The sequence below is a fragment of the Microcebus murinus genome, chromosome 12 (genome assembly GCF_040939455.1).
Source record: "Microcebus murinus isolate Inina chromosome 12, M.murinus_Inina_mat1.0, whole genome shotgun sequence".
In the NCBI taxonomy this organism is placed as follows: Eukaryota; Metazoa; Chordata; class Mammalia; order Primates; family Cheirogaleidae; genus Microcebus; species Microcebus murinus.
In genome coordinates, this window is record NC_134115.1 from 11345196 (window position 1) to 11366444 (window position 21249).

Sequence of the window (21249 nt, forward strand, 5' to 3'; positions counted from 1 at the left end):
TCGGCACTCAAAGACGGAATAAGGTACAAGGTGAGCAGGCGTGAGAGCGCAAACCTGATTTCTGTTGGCTGAGCCCAGTCCAAGATGGTGAATGTTGTACTGCTGGGTAACAGACTGCCCCAGAATGATGGGGTGCAGTTGTGTTCCCTGGGACACAGACTCTGAGATGGAGAAGAATGTGCAGGGTGATTGTTAAGAGCCGTGTCTAGGAACAAGACTTGGAGGGGAGGAGAAGGGAGCAGGAACGGGCGGAGGACAAGTGGAGCTGCCTTGCGGGCCCAGCGACAGCCCCCTCTGGCCAACAGGGAGTCCCTGGGGACTGTTCCAGGAGGGCCCGGTCGCTTCTACTAGGCCCCTGGGGAAGAGGCCCAGGGATGGGAGGATCGCCTCGCCCCCTGGGTAAATCAGGGGGTGGCCCTGCAGCAGGCGCATGGGGTTAAGACTTGGGAAAATGGTTCTCAGTTTTTGGCGTGCTTATTAAAAATGCTGAGTTTCCTGGGCCACACTCTTGGAAACCCTCACCCAGCAGGTTGAAAGTGAGGCCGAGAATGTTCACTTTGAAAGCATCCCCAAGCAATTCTGACCCAGTGGACTGAGACTACGCTAAGACAAATGCTGTCTTGGAGGGTGTCTTCAGGGTGGGATCTGAAACTTTTTTTAAGAAAACAGCTTTTTTGTCATTTTTGTCTAATCTTACGAACACCAGTTTGCTTCCTCTGAATGGATGTAGATCCGGTAGGTATAATGTTTGTGAAACTGTCTTACCCTAAGAAAGATAATGAATACAGCAGTGATGTGCATGATTGCACTTCACTATTATGTTGTAAATGTAGGGTCAAACTTGACAAAGATGAACTTATAAAAACCATTAGTAAAAGTTCCCAGTTATTTTTCGTTAATCACCACTATGGAGTGTTTAGGAGAAGTTTCTATATCTATCCACTGTTTTGAGCACTTGCTGTGTACCTGGCACTGTCCTGGGAGTGTGGGTATAGCAGTGGCCACTGTGTGGGGGTGGCTGACCTCTGCCCTCCACAGCTGACAGTCTGGCCGGCGACGCACACTAAAAAATCCTTAACCAACCACATACATTTCAGTTTTGTGTAAGTTTATTCTTACTAATTAAGGTATTTGTTAAGTTCATTACTAAATGTAGAACTTTATAAACATATTAGTATTTACATATAAACCAATACTAACCAAAAAAGAAACTCATCAGACCATATATTGTGATCATGAGTTTTAAAAAGTTGACGAACATTCAGATTATAAACTTCTCAGCTACTCTGTAATTGAGATAGGAAGATGTATTCTGTAAATCCTGTACAGGGTTGGTTTGCATTATTTCCCCATCAGTAGAATTAAGACTTCCCTTCTAAATATGTTTAATTAAAATGTTTTAAAGACACATTGATTTTTTTTCTCCCCGAGATGTCTGTCTCCGCCCCTCTCCTCATTTGTGAACGTGGTATCTTAGGAAAATGGCACCCACGTACTTTCAAGCACAAATGCACCTGAATGCAGAATTCTCATAACACGCACAGAAAATTCTTGGGATTTCAGCATGACTTTATGCTATTTGCTTGTCTGGAATTTGAGCATGTCTCATGAGAGAACAAATTAATAGGAAACAGAATTGTCATCAATAACCTCTGCTTCCGGGTTCTCAGTGTTGCAGGTGGTGAGCTGTTTGACTTCTTAGCTGAAAAGGAATCTTTGACCGAAGAGGAAGCCACTGAATTTCTCAAACAAATTCTCAATGGCGTTTACTACCTACATTCCCTTCAGATCGCCCACTTCGATCTTAAGGTAGGTTGTGGAGTGTGAGCCAGATAGCGGCTTGTGCAAGGCACAGCCTTGGTGGTTTATTCGATAAGAAAAACGGAGGCATCCGGAAGGGTTGCCTTCTTCCTCTTGTCTGGGCATAACAGACGGAATTATCAGTATAAATCAGCAAGCAGGTGATACATGTCTACCCTTGGGATTGCCTAACCTTTTTTGAGGTGTAGAGGCTTAAGATTAGTGACTACGCCTGGACTCATTGGGGAAGAATCAAGTGGTCTTACCAGCAAGGTCTTTAAGCAGAGGGGTTGCCCATGGTTACCGGGGCATTTTTCATCCTGGACTAGCCAGTGGCTGGCACCGGTTCCCCCGTGGCTCTGGGCACGTTAAGACAGGAGTCTTGAACACTGTCCCGTTGTTGATGCAAAGGCTTATGGCATGGCTCTGTCACCAACAGTCAAGCCAACCAAACCCTGAGGTGGGCTAATTGTGGTGCTTGCCTGGCTGGAGGCAGGGCACTGTGGAAGACGACAAGGCGCATCAGTCATACTCCCAGCTGCGACAGAGGCACGGTCTCTTTGGGAAGGGAGCAACAGGAAATGGCAGCATTACAGACCTTTAGTTGAAGGCAGTGAGGAGACACGTGGAATGATCCTGACCATTGGAGCCAGGGTCGGACTTAACAGAGAGAGGATTTTCTCCACACTCACTGTAACTGGACCCCAAGCGTACCCCACCCCCGACTCACTGACACACACCCGGAAAGCCGCTTGCTGCGAACTCCTGTGACTCTACCTGGTGTCTGGTTTCTGGCCCTGGGAGCTGGAAACGCCAAAGAATACGTGCCCACAGACGCAGCTCTGGGCAGTGGAGGACGGGGCAGCGGTGGGTAAAGACCCCAGCTCCCTCGTGCTTCAGGTGCAGTGAGCCTGAGCCCCGCTCCTCCTGCCCCAGCTCCTCAGAGGGACGGCGCTGCAGTCCCCCGCCTCGGTGGGACACCTTGCCCCGGCTGCCCCTGTTTCCGGTACCCCCTCCCCACCGAGTGTTCCTGGCACCCCTGCCGAGGGAACCACTCGCCCCTGACCCTTGCCTCAGGGCTGCTCTGGGGAGGGCGTGACCAAAACTTCTCTCTTCCCCTGGTGTTCTCCTTCAATCACCTTTTCTCCCTATTTGGGATCTTTTCTTTTTGTGGAATGGAAGAACTATTTTGTTGTCCTCAGCATAACATATCATAGCTTTTTATTTCTCTCTCTCTCTTTTTAAAGCCTGAGAACATAATGCTGTTGGATAGAAATGTCCCCAAGCCGCGGATCAAGATCATCGACTTTGGCTTGGCCCATAAAATTGACTTTGGCAATGAATTTAAAAACATATTTGGGACGCCAGAGTTTGTCGGTAAGTGTCTTCCCTCCTGCGGTTGTTTACATCTCGTGAACGTCGTGCTGGCGGGACTTGGCCTGCTGCGAGACCGTTCCCTTGGCACGTGTTTATGGTTGTTACTTGAAGGTAGAGTCTTTTACTTCCTTCTCAAGCTAAGTGAATGTTTATTTCCTCTTAGCTCCTGAGATAGTCAACTATGAACCTCTTGGTCTTGAGGCGGATATGTGGTAAGCAGCATGTCCTTGGTGTTCTTATCTTTCTGATTCATTCTACTCTTCTTCTGACAAGCTTTTGTTTTGTTTTGTGTTTAGGAGTATCGGAGTAATAACCTATATTCTGTAAGTAGCAAAATCCTCAACTCATATCCTTTCCTCTCCTATGAGACCATATGTTTAATTAACCATTAAATGTGCTGTGTTGATCTCTTCAGCTTATGCATCCTTTTATGTAAACATACTCATTTTACACCCCCAAAACATGTTTAGTTTATACTAATTAAACATTTTCTCCTAATTTGAAATGAGTCATCAGAAACTGTAGCATAGTCGCTGAAAGAAAGCATGGCTGTCCATCACTGCTGAGAAAATAGGTTTCTTTTAAACTGCTAGACACTCTTCCACATTAACTTGTTAAGTGAATCTTTTGCATTAAGTGAAGCTTTTGTTTGTGATAGTTAAATGCCTTATGAAATATAGCCAAACTCCAAAGTGACTACTCAAGCACCAGGTTATCTTATTCCACAGTCCCCTTAGCAGATGTTATAGGAGCAAAATGGCGACACAAGGGGTTGTCATTAATATTCTGCGCCCAACTTTATTTCTAACAGCCTAAGTGGGGCCTCCCCATTTCTTGGAGACACTAAGCAAGAAACGTTAGCAAATGTATCTGCTGTCAACTATGAATTTGAGGAAGAATACTTCAGTAATACCAGTGCCCTAGCCAAAGATTTCATAAGAAGACTTCTGGTCAAGGATCCAAAGTGAGTGTCCCCTGTCCCTGAAAGATGCTCGGCCATGGCCTCCACTAGGCAGGGGCCAGCACCTGCTCTGTGCATGTGGCCGCCTCTCCCAGACCCTGGTGGTTGCAACTGCCAAAGGGCAGCATGCCACCTGAAATGTTCCAGAAAACGTACACAGGGCCCTTTGCACTTGCTTGGGCAGTCCCTGCGGGCACAACAAAATAATCACGAAGAGACCCGTGTCGTTTTTTGGCTTTCTTTCCTAAACTGCGTTTTCCAGAGTGTCTGCATGGTAGACCCAGCCAGCACGGAAATAACTGTAGTATTTGCTGCTATGGTCACAGCACTTTTTTCTTTCTCTTTATTTCCATCAAAAGGAAGAGAATGACAATTCAAGACAGTTTGCAGCATCCCTGGATCAAAGTAAGTTGCATGTTATGTCGCTGCCTAGCTCATTTTCTAAGTGACTAGTTTGAGCGCTCTGGGGGTCATTTGTCCTAGAGTACTGCTAACCACAAGTTATACCTAGAGTATTGTTTGCTATTGATGCTGTGTTTTAAGACAGACTGACATATTAGACTGTATCCTAGTGATCACCAAGGTGGAGGGAGAGGAGTAAGCCATCATGAAGCAGAATCATAAAAGGTCAAGTCCACGCAACAGCCATGTTTTGGTTTGACCTGTGGGGTGCTGGCCCAAATAGAATTTTTTTAAAAATTTGAATTAATTTCCAGAATGTAAATATCATATGAAATCTCTATTTCCAGCTTCTCTTGAAAAACCTGAAGATCTGCCAACACTGAGCACAGGTGCCTTTGCATGAGGGCACGTGGCCACCCTGGCATATTGCACCTTTACATTACCTGCCTGGCCCTCTTGGCATTTGGATTAAAGTTGCTTCAGCCTAGGGCAGAAAGGACTAAGGGTGGGGAAATATGACAGTTACAGAACAAAATCATGGAATGAATAAGTAGGCTACAAAAGCAGGTTCCGGGGCAGCAATTGCCTAGGCTCCCCTAGATGGCCCTGGCTAAATGCATCTACTGGAAAAGATGCAGTAGAAAGGAGAGACTGAAAGTGCCAACCTCTGATGTCCCACCCAGCTCTAAATTACTTGATGGTACCCAACTTCAAATGCCTCAGAACACAGCTTCACCATGAATCTTACCATTCCCAAGCGGATCAACGTGAAAGTTATAATTCAGTTTGGCTGCAAGCTCACCTTGTCCCCAAGACCATTCTTTATAGATTTTATCACACCCTGCGATGTAACAGTTAGCCTACTGAGACCAAATTCCCAGATCTTGCATGCTGTCCCACGTTGTCATTCTGTTTTGGTAAAGTGACTATGTAAGCATCCTGAATTATGAGAACTTTCAAAAAAAGTTGTCATGTAATACATTTCTGTCATTTGAGAGCTCTAAGTCTTTTTCTTGGACTTTCGTTTTAGCCTAAAGATACACAACAAGCTCTTAGCAGAAAAGCATCGGCAGTAAACATGGAGAAGTTCAAGAAGTTTGCAGCCCGGAAAAAATGGAAAGTAAGATTGTTTGACATGGAGGAATTACCAAAGTCTGTTTCCTCCGTGGAGCTCTGTGTGGTCAGGGCTCATCTCTTCTGACACTGGTAGTGTGGAAAATGTATCCTCTCCTCTTTTTAATTGACTCTGTCATCCGCTGCACCATTACTCTATTTTCAAAAACAAACAAAAACAGTATTTCAGCCCTATTTAACTCATACTTTCAAATGTAATTTTGTACTATTTATCAAAACCATTCCCAAGACGAATTTTCAAATCAGCACAATAAAATTATAGTGAAGTCTTTTGCTAATACCACAAGTCGTATTTTAAATAAATCCATTCTTTGTGGTAAGCAGCATGAGATCGTGTTCATAAGGGAAGTTGTGTACATGGCTCTCTACACCCAGCCTTTGTCCGGAAGCAGTTGGGGAGCGGGTGAGGCAGCACCGTGAGCATTTGCAGTGCGGCCTCTTCTTCCTCAGTGCACACTGCCTCCACCCGGGCTGCGAGGGAGAGGGCTCTAAAGGCATTCCTGACGTCCGGGAACAAATCAGACTTCTAGGTCCGATTTGTTCAGACAGGATGGTTTTGTTTCCTGTGCCTAGGGCCAGGTCAAACCCAGAAGAAGCAGGTACCTGCTGTGTCTCCCTGGCACTGGGCCAGCAGTGTGCCTCATTTTCACACCCACCAAGTTTGGGGTGCCCTGATTGGGATCAGGAGGACCACAGCACTACATTCTCAAAGGAGCCCTTAAAATTAGGCTTAAAATGTAGAGAGAACAGGGGCCAGGTGAGGTGGCTATAATCCTAGCACTCCAGGCGGACAAGGCGGGAGGGTCACTTGAGGTCAAGAGTTTGAGACCAGCCTGAGCCAGAGTGAGACCCCCATCTCTACTAAAAATAGAAAAAATTAGCTGTGCAACTAAAAATAGAAAAAAACAAAATTACCTGGCTGTGGTGGTATGTGCCTGTAGTCCCAGCTACTTCGGGAGGCTGAGGCAGGAGGATCGCTTGAGCCCGGGAGTCTGAGGTTGCTGTGAGCTAGGCTAATGCCATGGCACTCTAGCCCAGGCAAGAGAACGAGACTCTGTCTCAAAAAAAAAAAAAAAATAGAGAACCACTTGTTTCTCACATTCCCTACCTGTTTGCTTCTGCCTTTGAGTGTAAATGCAGAGATGTTTGTTCTGTAACTAAGGGGTCCCACCTGTTGTTTCGACAATTGTATGTCATTATCACATTAGCTACCATTACTGCCCACGTGGCACAGAGGACACAGAGCAAGGTCCCTGCATACTGTGCTTCTCCACGGGGGAACCTGCAAGGGTTTTGCAGGGTAATCACATTCTTCAACGAGTAGAGAACAAAATATGGAGAGAAAAGGGATGCAAGGTGTCCAGCTCTGTAGTTTAATAATGAAATGCAAAGGAAAAATCTCTCTCTATGGGAAGAATCTCTCTCTGTCCTGTTGTCTTGATTTGTAAGACCTTTAGAATTATTCTGTAAGCAAATAGAATGCAACCTACTTTAGGATTGCCCAACCCTGAGGAATGCACACTGTCAGCAGTGAGCACTATCTCGAAGACTTTGTCATTTGCACTAATTTGACTATTGTTACATAAGGTCTCTCCCCCTCTTCCCCTGACTCTTTTCTTTTTTAAAGCAATCCGTTCGCTTGATATCACTGTGCCAAAGATTATCCAGGTCGTTCTTGTCCAGAAGTAACATGAGTGTCGCCAGAAGCGATGATACTCTGGTAAGCAAACCTGTTTGCCTTGGTGAGCCTCTTTCTCGGGGCTATGTGTTTAGGGTGTTTAAGCCGTTCTGTTTGTTCAGTAGCCCAGAAAACCTGGAGTCGTGGAAATGCCAGGCCTGTTCCCACTCCTCTCGAGGATGGGGTTGGGGTGGATGATTTGATGACCCTTGTGCTGCTTTCTCCTCTTTTCTCTTTGATTTGGTTGGTTCTGCCCCACTCGCACCACTACGACCTCCAACACTACCCTCTGTCTTGATGCACGCACATGCACACACACATAAACACACGTGCGTGCCCACACACACACACATTTTGGTAAGAGAGGGAAACCAGTCAAGAGGAAAGAGCTCATTCTAATTTGCATGATCTAAAATGAGAGCCTCTATAGCCAGTGACATAGGAGAATCTTAGATCACAGTAATACAAAAAGGGGAGACAGCCGCCACCCCTTCCCCCACCACGCACACACACTGGGAGATGGGAAAATGCCGTGCTGCTCGCGGGCGTGTCTCCTGGTGGACCAAACGGCCAAACCCACTTGCTTTAGTGGCAGTGTATTAACTGCCCCAGTGCCTTGAGACCAGCTCTGCAGTCTTCCCCGCAATCCAAACTGAAACTCAATCACAGATTGGCTCTTCCGATGTGAGTGGACGCATCTGAATTCAACCAGACTCTCTCCCGACAGTCCAACAACAGGGCTCTGTTAACTCGGGGTAAAGGGGACTCCAGGAAGGGCAGACACGGGAGTTCTGTGGGGACCGCCCTGTCCCTGTAACGGAGTAGTCAGCGTTCCTGGGCCGAGCCAGCGACTCCAAGGGTGGGGATCACACTTGAGCAGACACCAGCGCTCTTTTTTTTTTTTCCCCTGAAATGAGTCGCTTCACCGAGGCTCCAGGTCTAGCCTTGTGAAATAAAATGAGGTAAGAGATGTTTTAAAAAATAAAAAGGCGAGGGAGAGAAACAAGTTAGGGGGAGAAGAGGAGCAAGAGGAAGGCTTAGTTTGGGAATTGCTTGCGGGCTACGGTGGACCCAAGGAAAAGATAACTATTATGACTCGAAGTGAGATGATCAGAATAATTAAAGTTTGCAAATGAAAATCATCCTGAATAGTCAGTTGGGAAAAAAATACATGCATCACAGTCAAAATTTAAGGTAGAAGCAGGACCCAGAATGCCGTGGAAACTCCAGTTGGGAAGGTCCCCAACTAGAGGTCAGGTTCTCTCGTCCCCGTGTTCTGCTAATTGTGTGACCTGGCACAACTGCCTTATTTCTCCAATCTCCTCCTTTCTCTTGACTTTCACTTTCATGCAAATGTCTCATAGTCATAACTTGGATTGTGACAGTAAAGGAAAACCAATGCCATTCTTAAACGTGTATTCCATACAAATAGTATTAAAAACCCACATGGAGTTTGTTTAGATTCAGATCTATAGAAAACAGTTCAGAGAAATGCTCTTTCCGTTCTGCCCCCACAAGCAGAGGTCCAGCCTCTGTAGATGCATTTTTCCAGATCTGAAATGTCAGTAGCCATCTAAGTCCAGAAATTTCGTTTAGGATCTTTCCAGCTGATTCATTGGTTTAATGTGCCATATTGTGGAAATTTGTTATTGAAAGAAAATTTTGACAAAGTGGCAAAGATATAACAAACTTATTCAGCATTCTCTAGATATTTTTCCACTGTAAGGAGAAATGCATTCATTTTCCTTTTTCTGACCTTTATTTTTATTTCTCCCTTTTTAGAGCCTATTTCATTCTTCTTCATTTTTTTTTATGACAATGACCAGCTATCAGAGAATTTTACCCTGTTATTCTTTATGTAAAGAAAGAAGAAACTCAAGTGATCAAAAAATGACAATTCTGTACTTGGAAAAATTGCAAATTAAGAATATCTTATTCAAAGGCATCATTTGTTTGCTTCTATGGTTTTTCTTTTTCCTTACCCAGAAGAGACCTGTATTGCACCTGAAATTTTCCACAGTGCTTTCTGGGCCTCTATTTGGACAGATTCCTAAGATAAATACAAATGGTTATTTGTCATCATCATTGTTTGAAATCTGAAGCTCGGAAGCTGTTTGTTCTCTGGATTATAATGCAGGTGACATTAGGACCCAGGTGAATCGTAGATGGTGTTTATTTGCTGCATGGAAGGGACAGACAGTAACCCCCAGTTCCCTCCATGACCGTGTGGATTTGGTCACACGGCTTACTTCCCTCTGAATGCCCCTGCAAACAGGGGAGCACTGATTTCTCTTAGGTGGATAAGAAGATCACAGCCAATAGGCTAACTCTTTCTTTCCTTCTCTGCTATCTCTGTCTAGGATGAGGAAGACTCCTTTGTGATGAAAGCCATCATCCATGCCATCAATGATGACAACGTCCCAGGCCTGCAGCACCTTCTGGGCTCATTGTCCAACTACGACGTTAACCAACCCAACAAGGTCTGGTTCTGTTCTGCCAGGGGTCCGGGAGGTCGGGGGGAGGGTGGTCACAGTGGCTGTGCACCTCCAAGTCCAAGGTGGGAAGACCCCATCTGCTTCTCCACTCTGCCTTCCAATGAGAAACTTATACTGCGGGAAAAATCACTTCTGTTTAGACAGCGATTTGAGTCACAAATAAGGTCTTTTCGCATTGAGGGCCTTTCTTCATTCACCTGTTGAGTCTCTACCCACCTGCAAATGAAAATGTCACTGTTGATGTGAATCTGAAAGAGGAAGGGCTGTCGTGTGTCCTTCTGGCAGCAGTTCTGTGTCTGCTGAGCCGTGGGAGGGTGTATGGGGACAGCAATGATCGTTTGGGCTTTTCCTTTTCTACCATGCCTGAAAAAGGATGTTTTTTCCCTCTCTTATCCCAGCATGGAACACCTCCGTTACTCATTGCTGCTGGCTGCGGAAATATTCAAATACTACAGTTGCTCATTAAAAGAGGCTCAAGAATCGATGTCCAGGATAAGGTCCTAATTCTATTTTATTGCAAGTGAATTGATTTTTTAAAAGTATTTCCAAATGCCTACGAATCCTAGAGGTAACAGAAAAAATATATATGTCCTAATTTGTCAGTTTCCTGTAAAGAAAGATGGACTGCTTACAGAGCCTGGTACGGTCTGCCACCTATGTTAGAAAAAGGCAAACATTTATCGCCTCCTTGGCTCTGTTGCTTTAGATCCGCATTCCTTTGTACATATTTGCTCAACAGTGTGAGATGTCACACTTGGAAAAGTTTGCATTGTCTGATTAATCTCACCAGAAATGAATTTGCCTGCATGTTCACTGGGCAACTGAGTAAGGATGATACACTTTGAGGGCTAGCTTGCATTAGAAGTGTAGACAGAATGAAGTAACAGCTGACAGTCATCACAATGGATCTGTTGTCAGCATCCTTAGACTTTCAACAGAGCTGTAAATGGACTAGATCCGGCCCTCCATAATAGGGGAATCCTAACCACGGGCTGAAATGAGGGTTTATAAAAAGAAAAATAATTTTTTTTTGTTTTGAAATAATTGTAGATTTACCAAAAAAGTTGGAAAGATAGTACAGAGTTGCCCCTAATGTTAACATCTTGTGTGAACATGGTGCGTTTGTCAAAACTATAAAATTGAATGAGGGTTTTATTGTTCTGGGAAGTTGCTTCTTTGAGATTGGTTGGTCATCACATGGGAAGGGAGATATAGTGACTCCAAGGGCTGCATGCATTCAAATCTACCAGCTCTCTGGAAATGTGACTCCACGTTGGTTTTTATGCAGGGTGGATCCAATGCCATCTACTGGGCTTCTCGGCATGGCCACGTCGATACCTTGAAATTTCTCAATGAGAACAAATGCCCTTTGGATGTTAAAGACAAGGTAAGGCCACTTCTCTTCTTAGAGCAACATGAGGAAGTAATAAAAGGATGCATGTGAATACTGGCACTCCATGTGCATCAGGACACAAAGAATCAGAATCCAGGACCAAAATCTTCCTGCAGAGAATTTAAGTTGGAAGTTTCTTTTGGCCTGTGGTTTGGTCTAATATTAAAATCTGCCTTATGCTGGCATCTTCCAGGTAGCTGCCATAACATGCAAGCAGTGAATGATCCTCCCCATAATGTGCAAACTCAGAGTTCTAACAGAAAGACAACCAGATAGAGACCTGAGTCTCTACTCTTTTACTGACTTGCCTTGTGCTTTTAAGCACACCTCTACCATTTTCTTGTTGTTTGAAGTGGCTGACAGTGCTGGCCTTCCAGTCACTGGCACTAGGAGATTAATGAGATAATGCACATTAAGTAAGGCTTTGCTGGGGGGCAAAGATGTTATAAAAGTTATTGACTTAGCAAGATACCTTGCTTTCATTTATACGTGTTTTATTCAGTCTACACAGCAATCCCATGAATTAATTGTCAGTGCTGGAACCTGAACCTAGAGTTTCTACCTTCTCATCCATAGTGTATTTTACTATATAGCACTTCCCTGCTTCTAATACTGGTAGGCTAATTCGACATGTTTAGTCAAGGCTGCCACACACCGTTGTATGGGTTGTGTACTGCACCATATCTAAGGGATGACTTCTCATCCGAGACACCTGTGTATTATTATGGCAATTTTCTGGCAGGTGGTAATAAAATATGTCCTTTTGTCTTTTAAAAATTTGTTTATTCTGATAATTTGGGGAATGGATGTAAGTAAATTATCTTAAAGGAGTTGGATATGTTACTAATCCATGGAAAGTTATTGTATGGGCGAATAGTGAGGTTCTTTAAAATCTCTGAGAATGTAAGAAATAAGTTTCTAAGCATAGTCAGGCAATGAAATGAGAAACTGGTTAATAAATAAAATGGTACATTTAAATAATCGAACTATAAACCTAGTTTTAAAGGAATATTGTGGTCTTAAACAATCACGCAGCTAGAAGGATCCATACATGAAGATTAAGAACAGCCACCATGGAAAAGGGAAGCCCTTCTCACCGGTTTGTTCACACTTGGGATTTATCACCAATGGGCGAGCCAAGTGTGTGGGTTTAATGCTCACACCCCAGTCCCCGACCTGCCACGGAGAGGCATCTGGCCCACAGTGGGTGGGTGATGAGGCAGGACTGGACTTGGCAGTGGGCCTTGTGTTCTGGTGTCCACGGCTGCTCGCAGAGGAGACTCTGAATCGCTGTCTCTGTTCCTTCCGCAGTCTGGAGAGACGGCCCTGCACGTGGCGGCTCGCTACGGCCACGCCGACGTGGTCCAGCTACTGTGCAGCTTCGGCTCTAATCCCGATTTCCAGGACAAGGTGGGTCCCGGAAGCCGACACCCTGTCTCCCGCTCTTTGCATGGGTGTACAGGCAGCCAGAGGGTACAGTCGGGTCGTTGGGCGTGTTCCCCAAGTTGGGTTTCTGCCATGGATTGCAGAGAGCAGGGACTCGAACAGAAGCACCATTGCAACGCGGGGAAGGTGCTGGTGCCAGGAACGGTTCTAACCGTTTCGTTCACTCATTCATTTAGTCCTCTGGACAGCCCTGAGTTGGGTCACTGTTATTATTATTCCTATTTTACAGATGAGGAAACTGAGGCAGGGAAAGGTTCCATAACTTGCCCAAGCTCACACAACTCATAAGTGGTGGAGCCAGGCCTAGACCCCACACAGTCTGGTTTCAGGGTCCGTGTTTGTAACGACTGCACTGTAGCAGCCTCTCGTAGGAAGGTGTGTGTGTCTAATGCTGTCGATTGTGACGGGCTAGGCCTCATGTCCTTACAGACCACAAGGCCTTGCCTGCTTCCACCATGACTTCCTTGCCAAAGCAGTAGTGCTGTCATGACTCACCTTCGTGTCACATACTCGACACATCTTGAAGCATCAGGACTGATAGAAGAATTCTTGCTCAGAGAAGTGCTCTCCCACCACTCATAGTTTCAGATGAAGTCAAGGAAGGCACTTTTCCAAGCAAGGTGCTATAGATGCACCCACACTAAGGCTGTACGGCTCAGAAAAGCAGGGCCCGTGGTTCCAGTGGGCTCCCGAGAGGCCGTCGTCAGTCACGTGCGCAGACAGCCGGGTTCACCAGGCTCTCAGGTGTTGACGGAAGAGCACTAACAAAGGAGAGACAGCACATCTGCCTGTTGGTGGTGGCAGCTCACACCGTGTCGCCATTTCAGATTCACGTGTTGCTCCAGTAGCTATGAGCTCTTCCCCCTAGCTGCCTTCACTTTGCTTTGCTGCTGAATTTGGCCACACCCCCACCATGCCTTGCACTGTCTTTCACATTGTAGCACTTCCTCCTCTATGCACTTATCTCCTTGCCAGGAAGAAGAAACCCCCCTGCACTGCGCTGCCTGGCACGGCTATTACTCTGTGGCCAAAGCCCTGTGTGAAGCCGGCTGTGATGTGAACATTAAGAACCGAGAAGGAGAGACGCCCCTCCTGACCGCCTCCGCCAGGGGCTACCACGACATCGTGGAGTGTCTGGCGGAACACGGAGCTGACCTGAATGCCTCTGACAAGGTGCTTTATTGGGGAGGGTGTCACACTCACTGAGAAATGATCGAGGGAGCTAGAGGGACCACAAGACTCCTTAATCCTTTCCCTAAGATAACAAACTTGAATACAGCAAATCGTCATCGCCCTTTCTCGTCTCTCTTCCAAAGATTCTGTGAACTTTTCTAGATTCCGCATAATAGTTAACATTCATTTCTGTCATGTAAAAACATTTATGAATTGATCAGTTGGCTTTGGTCTCTTCTATTTTATTCTTAGCCTTTTTAGCTTTGGAGCAGGTACAGTGACAATCACTGAATCCAAGACAGTCCTCGTTGAGGACTAAAATTGCCATCACCCTATTAATTTTTAGGTAAACAAAGAAATTTATTTACTTCCGTCATCTGCTATTTTGTAAAAAGACAATAAACCACTCTTATTTGTCTGTCAATCTCAATTCTAGACCAGGTGTTCCATTTTTTAATTAAGCAAATTCAGCATAATCTCTTTTTATTGTCAACTTGCACATAAAATGAGGCTGTGCTATTGCTATGTATAGTTAGATTGGGGATGCAGTAATTGAGTTAGTATCTGCCATTTGGGAAGGATTTTCTTGGTACAAAACAGTCGTTCTCACCTAGGGGTGACTTTGCCTCCAGGGACATTTGCTAATGTCTGGAGACATTTTTTGATTGTCACAGCTAGAGGTGGGGGTTGCTACTGGCATCTGGTAGGTTGAGTCTAGTGACGCTGCTAAGCATCCTACAGCTCACAGGACAGCCCCACGACAATCACCCGGCCCCAAATACCAGTGGTGCTGAGGCTGAGAGACCCCAGCACAGATGAGTTATAGAAATGTTTCAGAACTCTCTACCCAACTCCTAAAACTCAACACGTCTATTCACCAGGGATTCTATAATGCATTCCCAGGCTTGTTTTTTGTAGGATGCAGAGGTTAAGCATGTTAATCTGTTTCTCATTTATGTGACAGCTCTTGAGCAAATTATTTCACGTTGCTTTCTCAGCTCCTCCTGATGCAAGTTAAAATAGTAGTCTCTGTACTTAGGATGTTAGTGAAGATTGCTGAGCAAATGTTTTTTAAAATGTTTTTTCAAATACTTTGATTCAACAGGACGTCAGAGTATCAACAATTCTTGTGTTTTATAAATTCAGAGACAAAAAGCAGTATAGATTCGCCCTGCCCGATTGTACAGCCCAGGCCTAAATTAACCGAGCTCACGGTCAGCTCAGGCCCTGATCATTCAGAGTGGAGCATAGAAAGCCTCCTCTTCCCTCTCATTATCACGGGCCTCCCCCCAGGAAAGGTTTATGATTTTTTAAATCCTTCTTTGGGCTTTCAGTTCTGATCCTATTGCCAATTAGACCTCACCCAGTGGGCGGCAGGGAAGTGGAGAGTCAGGGGCCCAGGCCCAGGCAAAAGTCACCGTGACGGGGTCTGTTTGCAGGACGGGCACATCGCCCTTCACCTGGCCGTGCGGCGGTGCCAGATGGAGGTGCTCAAGACCCTGCTCGGCCAGGGCTGCTTCGTGGACTTCCAGGACAGGCACGGCAACACCCCCCTCCACGTGGCCTGCAAAGACGGCAACCTGCCTATCGTCGTGGCCCTCTGCGAAGCAAACTGCAGCTTGGACGTCTCAAACAAGGTACGCATGGAGGGCAAGACCCCTGCACGTCCCAGCTGGCTCCGTCCGTCCACCTGCTTGTGGCTTGGGCTTCAGTTTGCGTCTCTTCAAACCCAGTGTCGCTCGTGCGGACGTGTTCCCTTCCGTAGGGCCCTGCCATTTGGGGGCGTATTTTACATGTGACTTCTGAATAATTTCCTAGAGTAACAGAAAATTATTACATTAACAAGTACCTCCTGTCCAGCCTGGCTTGACACTGCATCCAGTGTGTGTGGGTATGTGTGTACGGTTCTGTAGAACAGAAGCCCCCAACCTAGAATCTGAAGATATTAATAAAAAAAAAAAAAAAAAAAAAAAAAAAGAAGCCCCCAACCTTTTTGGCACCAGGGACCAGTTTCATGGAAGACAGTTTTTCTGCAGATGTGGGGGTAGCAGGTAGGGACGGGAGGTGGAGCTTGGTTGGTGATGCCAGCCATGGGGAGCTGCTGTAAATGCAGATGAAGCTTCACTCACTCACCTCCTGCTGTGCCGCCCCGTTCCTAAGTTTCATGGAAGATGGGTTTTCCATGGACGCAGTGGGGGTGGAGCTCAGGCAGTGATGGGAGACCCAGTTCCTAACAGGCCATGGACTGGTAATGGCCCACAGCCCAGGGGTTGGGGACCACAGCTATGGAGGAATCAGAGAACATTGTACAAATTGGGGCATCTTTCTGGAGCTCAAAGTCTTCAGGAAAACATCTGATGATATTGTGATTTGATGAAGGTTCCTAAGACCATATTTTTCTTGTTAGCTTTTTGCATTGAGAGTTTTATAGTCAAAAGTTCCTAATACCTTTGTCTGTGCTAAATAAATTTAGTAAGACCAAGGGGATTGTATCATTTGGTGAATAATGAAGGAATGAAAATAATTAATTATACGATCCCAGGTCCATAAAAAAAAAATCCTGTATGTTGACTCTGAGAATTTAGCTACCACCTTCGCTTGTCCCTGAATCCTGTCTAGCTGTTAATTTACCAAATAAGGTAGAACAGTTGGATATTCATGTGGATTTAGTCCTGGAGCTGTATGAAAGTTCAAGTACTGTTCTGTTATGATTGTGTTAAAAACAAAGTCCAAGCGGAATTAATATTTTAATTGTAGGGAAATGCTTATTTACCAATGGCATGTACAGTGCCAGCAGGATTTTAGTACAGTTTGTTTAGGTAAAAGAATTAATGTCTGAAACAGCTGGAAAATTATACTTCTCCAAAAAATTATTCGTCTGGCATAATATGTGATTAATTCTAATGGAAATTGAAATTGGTAATCTTCACATTGTGGGAATGTGAACAGGCAGTATCCTGGGTCTCAGCCATGAGCTGCTGGTTGCTTCCTTCGTTTATCCCGTTCTAATCTTGCCGAGTCAGGGAGGTAAGTGGCTTAAGGGGGAAGCCAAATGTAATATAAAGTAGCATAAAGACCTTGGCTTTCCTTCCTGGATTGTTTAAATGAATCAAAAGCGGCTTCAAGGAACACCCGTGCACTGATTTGACTGCCTTACGCTTGGCCACTGTATGCGCAGGGGCTCCCGTGTGCCCAGCAGCTGGGACCAGCTCCCTCCCTGTGACGGGGCCGGGAAGAGGCGCGCGCCTCACGGTGCTCTGCCCTAACCTAGAAAGGGAACAGGTGTTCTTCCAGCTTCACCCTACGCCTCAATGCAAAAAGTACGTTTACTATGTTTGCTCTTTAAAATTCCAGCAAGACAATCCCAGACATTCATGTTTTAAAACAACTGGCTTATTTAATGGAAAAGTCTCTATGTTTTTGCTACTGCAAATGGCCATGACAGTCATAAGTGCTGGCGTAAACTTGCGTTTCTGCTACATACGGCATGGCAGTGGCACACAGAGGGCCACCAGAAGATCACGTTGTCATTGAGTTGAGTTCAGCTAAAGAGAGAATCATTTGCCTAGTTTCAACCTCTTGGAATTCACAGAAAAGTTCAGACCCGAGATTCAGAGCCCGTCTGGGTCAGAAGCGTGCCGGGCACACAGTCTGCACCCTGCCCGCAGACAGGCTCCCGGGTTGCTTTCGACACCCCGATGATTAGCAGGTCCTGCCCTTGGGGTTCTCAGGCCTCCTTCAGAAGGGCTGGTGTCATGCTTGTTTTTCTATTTTTTTTAAAGCAAGGGTGATGGGGCTCTAGAGGGGTTTAGGAGATGTGCAGGGGAGGGGATGGAAAGGCGTCATTTCCCCCCATGGCACATCCAGCTACTCACGGACCCCCTCAACCCAACGACAGCGTGGACGTGGCACGGAGGCATCTACGACCCACTGGAAGACTGTGACTCTTTCCCTGTGTTGTCAGCTTGCCTTTTCCTTGTCTGGATTAAATTTTACCCCAGAGATAAAAATGGCAGTTCAGATCCTACCCCTGTCGGGGACCTCCTCACTATCTTTAATGCTCATGCAACGAAACAGACATTTCTTCATCCTTCATTCTTCTCATGCGGCAATCAGGAGGGCGGCTGTTTAACCCGGCTGCGTTACGGCGTTAGAGAACACACACAAGGAAATGAAATAGACGACACAGAGTGCATGGCCCTCGCCCACTTGTTCCTTTTGAGCTGGTGCTTTTTATAAGCAAAGACAGAGAAAGCATGTTGTGCACACGTGTGCACATGCGCACGCACACATCTGGGAGGACGAGAGGACTCCGTGCCTGGCGAGCGTTTACGGAGTGTGGAGGGAGGAGCTCACCAGAGTGAGTGGTTCTGCCCTGGGGCTGCTTTTAGACAGACACGTACACATGCAGATCGCGCAGCATGTCATGTTGTCATCACTGCTGTAACAAGGACACAGGTGCTTCGGAAACATAGATGCAACAATTTGGACATTAAAGAAATCAGAGAAGACTTTTCACAGGTGATGACGTAAAAATGATTAGGGCTTTGACAGAGGGAATAGAGGATGCCTGTTTCACACGAGGCGAGCAAGTATGTCTACTGGGGGCTGTCGCTGACACGTAGTGGGGTTGGGTAGGTATTTAGATGGCAGGTAATGGGGAAAGGCATAAGATGAAGCTAGGAAGAGACGTTGGGTCCAGGTGGTGACAGACCTGGAATATCATGCTAAGGACTTTAGATTTTATTCTGTCCAAAACCGGGGGCTTCAAAGTGTCAGTTTCCTCCACCCCATCACACTCCTCCTCCTCAGTGACTCTCTTCCCCTCTGCAAAACTGTGTACGTTCTACAGCCGGAATGATATCTCCCTTAGATTGCATGTTCCAGACACTTCTTCCAAACCTTTGAAAGCTTCTCTTTCCCTTCTCTTGTTAACTCTAGGATATCTGAATGCTTAATAACTCTTTCTAGATCACCGTAGAGGATAATAGTAAAGAAATATGAATGTGTGTGCACACTGCTGCACTAGTTGTGCTACACAGAATTGGACCTCGCTGGGTGTCCACCTGCGTGCGCTGGCTCAGTGAATCACAACGCAGCCACACAGCAAATACTATTCAGGAATTCATAAGAACGTGATTGATTTTGGTAACAGATATGGAAAAGTAGTCACAATCTATTGTTAGGTGGACAAAGCAAGCGATAGAGTAGAAGGTTGGGTATGATCACATCTTGGCTGTTTAAATTATTTCGCTTTAATCCCATTAAGGATTCGTAGGTAAGAGCTTGGAAGGGAATGCACCAACAGCGCTTTTGTTTGTACAAATATATGAGGTTACATTTATTACACGCATTTATTGCACAGTGGTGCAGTTAGGGATTTTAGGGTATCCCTCACCACTTCTCATCATACTCCACCCCCACCCCTCACTCTTCTGAGTCTCCATTATCTGTCACTCCACCCTGTACGCCCACATGTACACGTTTTTTTAGCACCCACTTAGGAGTACAAATATGCGATATTTGTTCTTCTGTGCCTGGCTGCTTCTACTTAAGATAATGGCCTCCGGTTCTATCCATGCTGCTGCAAAAGACAAAATATTAAATAGGGACAGCTCCAGGCAGGAGGACTTGGGGGCAGGCAGGGGTGAGGGGAGGGAGTAGGGAAGGAGGACCTTTACTTTCTATTGTATGTTGCTCTTATTGTTTGGATATTTGAAAGAGCATGTTAACTTCATAACAGTTATTTACCAATGGACAGCATCCATCAGAGATCCCCACACTTCTTCAGTTCACAACATCCTTAGGGTCTCAGCAATTTCTTTTCACGGTTCCCCTAGGGCCGAAGAAATACCTGACAGTTCTGTTCATAAATTGAGTGGTTCAGTACAAACGCCTTAGTAAATATGTCCTAACAACTTAGTAGCCATTAAGAAAAATCATACACATAAATTGAAAGAAAACCACTATTTTAATCTCATTCTTATATAACCACCCTGTTGGGCACTGCCTAGCTTCTCAAACCTCGGGCTCAGATTGGACAAGCTGCCCTCACTTCCTGTTCCACAGTGAATTTCTCGAGATACTGGCTTCTTAGTATAGCAACCACTAACCCCTGCTGTGTAAAGATAAGATACCATTAAAGGGAAGGTGACACAATCTAGTGAGGAGACTCTGAACAACCTCGAGCTAGTAGTTCACTTGGTGTCTACACAAGGCGGCTCCATCAAAAACTTCCAGTATTCTTTGGCACCCCTGTGACTTCACTGCAGTGCCCTGAGGTGCCTTAGCACACAGTTTGGGAACCATAGGCATAATAGAAATTTGGTGGGCATATCCTTGGAATTTCACTCATTGCAGTGTCTTCAGTATCTGCCCTTCTCTCTTTTCTCCCCTGGCTGTGTCTAAATTTGAACTACGGGGCAGATCTTGCTAAAACTTTGCTGCCCCGAAGCTCTTGGCTCCCTCCTTCTTCCTTCCCGCCAGCACAGCAGGAAACTTAATTTAGTTATGCCATGGTAAGCCGCCCACTCCTTCATTTGAAATTGCATTTTGAAGTGACTCCTTTAGCTGTAAAGTACTTGAAAACGGTCCGCCTGGCGGCCTGCCTCCGTGGATGGAAAGTTTCTGGAGAGAGGAGACAGCGTCTCCTCTGTCTTCCTGACGACCCCAGATCTTCCTGCCTGCTGCCCCCTCCCGCCCCCCGCGTGCACTGCCTGAACCTCAGCCTCTGCAGCAGCGTGAGAAGGACTCTCTGGTGTTTTTTCTCCCCCAGTGTGGACGAACACCTCTGCACCTTGCGGCCAGCAACGGGATCCTGGACGTGGTGCGGTACCTCTGTCTGATGGGCGCCGGCGTGGAGGCGCTGACCGCGGTGAGTGCCGCCAGGGCCCGGCCGGGACGGGGCCGGGGCGTGGGGGGCTTGCGCCGCCGGGGCAAGAGGGGACAGGGCTCCCTCGGCAACACACTCTAGAGCAGAGAAGCTGGTGTTACGCGGTTGTGTGAACGGTCGCCCACACGCGCCAGTGCCATCTCGAGCAGTGACCCTCCTCTTCTCATCTCGCCGTGCCCTGCTCTGCCAGGGGCCTCCGCTGGTTCCCACTGGCCTTTCTGTTCCCATGTCACACAACGGGGCCTCTGTGTCGTTGTGAGATTTGTGCGCTTTCCTAACCGCTCCCCCTCGCCCCAGGGCACTTGGGCCCCCTGGGGAGCCTTTAGGCACATCTGGAGGAAGTTGGGCTCTGCTGCAGGGTGTGGTCCCCACATCCGCCCACCCGGAGGGGCCAGGCTGCCACATGCCACAGGCACAAGAGCAGGTCTCCGTTGTTTAAGGAGTCTGGCTTTGCTAGTGGGCCTGCACATTTTTTATGTTTTTATTTTTTAGTTTTTT

General features: G+C 46.3%; 1 protein-coding gene across 5 annotated transcripts in view; it reads left to right on the plus strand.

Moving 5' to 3' along the window:
- DAPK1 (death associated protein kinase 1) overlaps nt 1-21249 on the plus strand; it is a 186502-nt gene that overhangs the window by 126382 nt on the left and 38871 nt on the right. For all 5 annotated transcript variants that reach the window (XM_076008529.1, XM_076008527.1, XM_076008531.1 and 2 more), the window contains exons 4-18: nt 1671-1809; nt 3048-3177; nt 3341-3389; nt 3474-3500; nt 3989-4141; nt 4498-4543; nt 5571-5660; nt 7302-7394; nt 9713-9832; nt 10246-10344; nt 11136-11234; nt 12552-12650; nt 13662-13859; nt 15299-15496; nt 20635-20733. In XM_076008529.1, the coding sequence (XP_075864644.1) occupies nt 1671-1809; nt 3048-3177; nt 3341-3389; nt 3474-3500; nt 3989-4141; nt 4498-4543; nt 5571-5660; nt 7302-7394; nt 9713-9832; nt 10246-10344; nt 11136-11234; nt 12552-12650; nt 13662-13859; nt 15299-15496; nt 20635-20733 (1639 nt within the window). The remainder of the gene's footprint in view (nt 1-1670; nt 1810-3047; nt 3178-3340; nt 3390-3473; nt 3501-3988; nt 4142-4497; nt 4544-5570; nt 5661-7301; nt 7395-9712; nt 9833-10245; nt 10345-11135; nt 11235-12551; nt 12651-13661; nt 13860-15298; nt 15497-20634; nt 20734-21249) is intronic.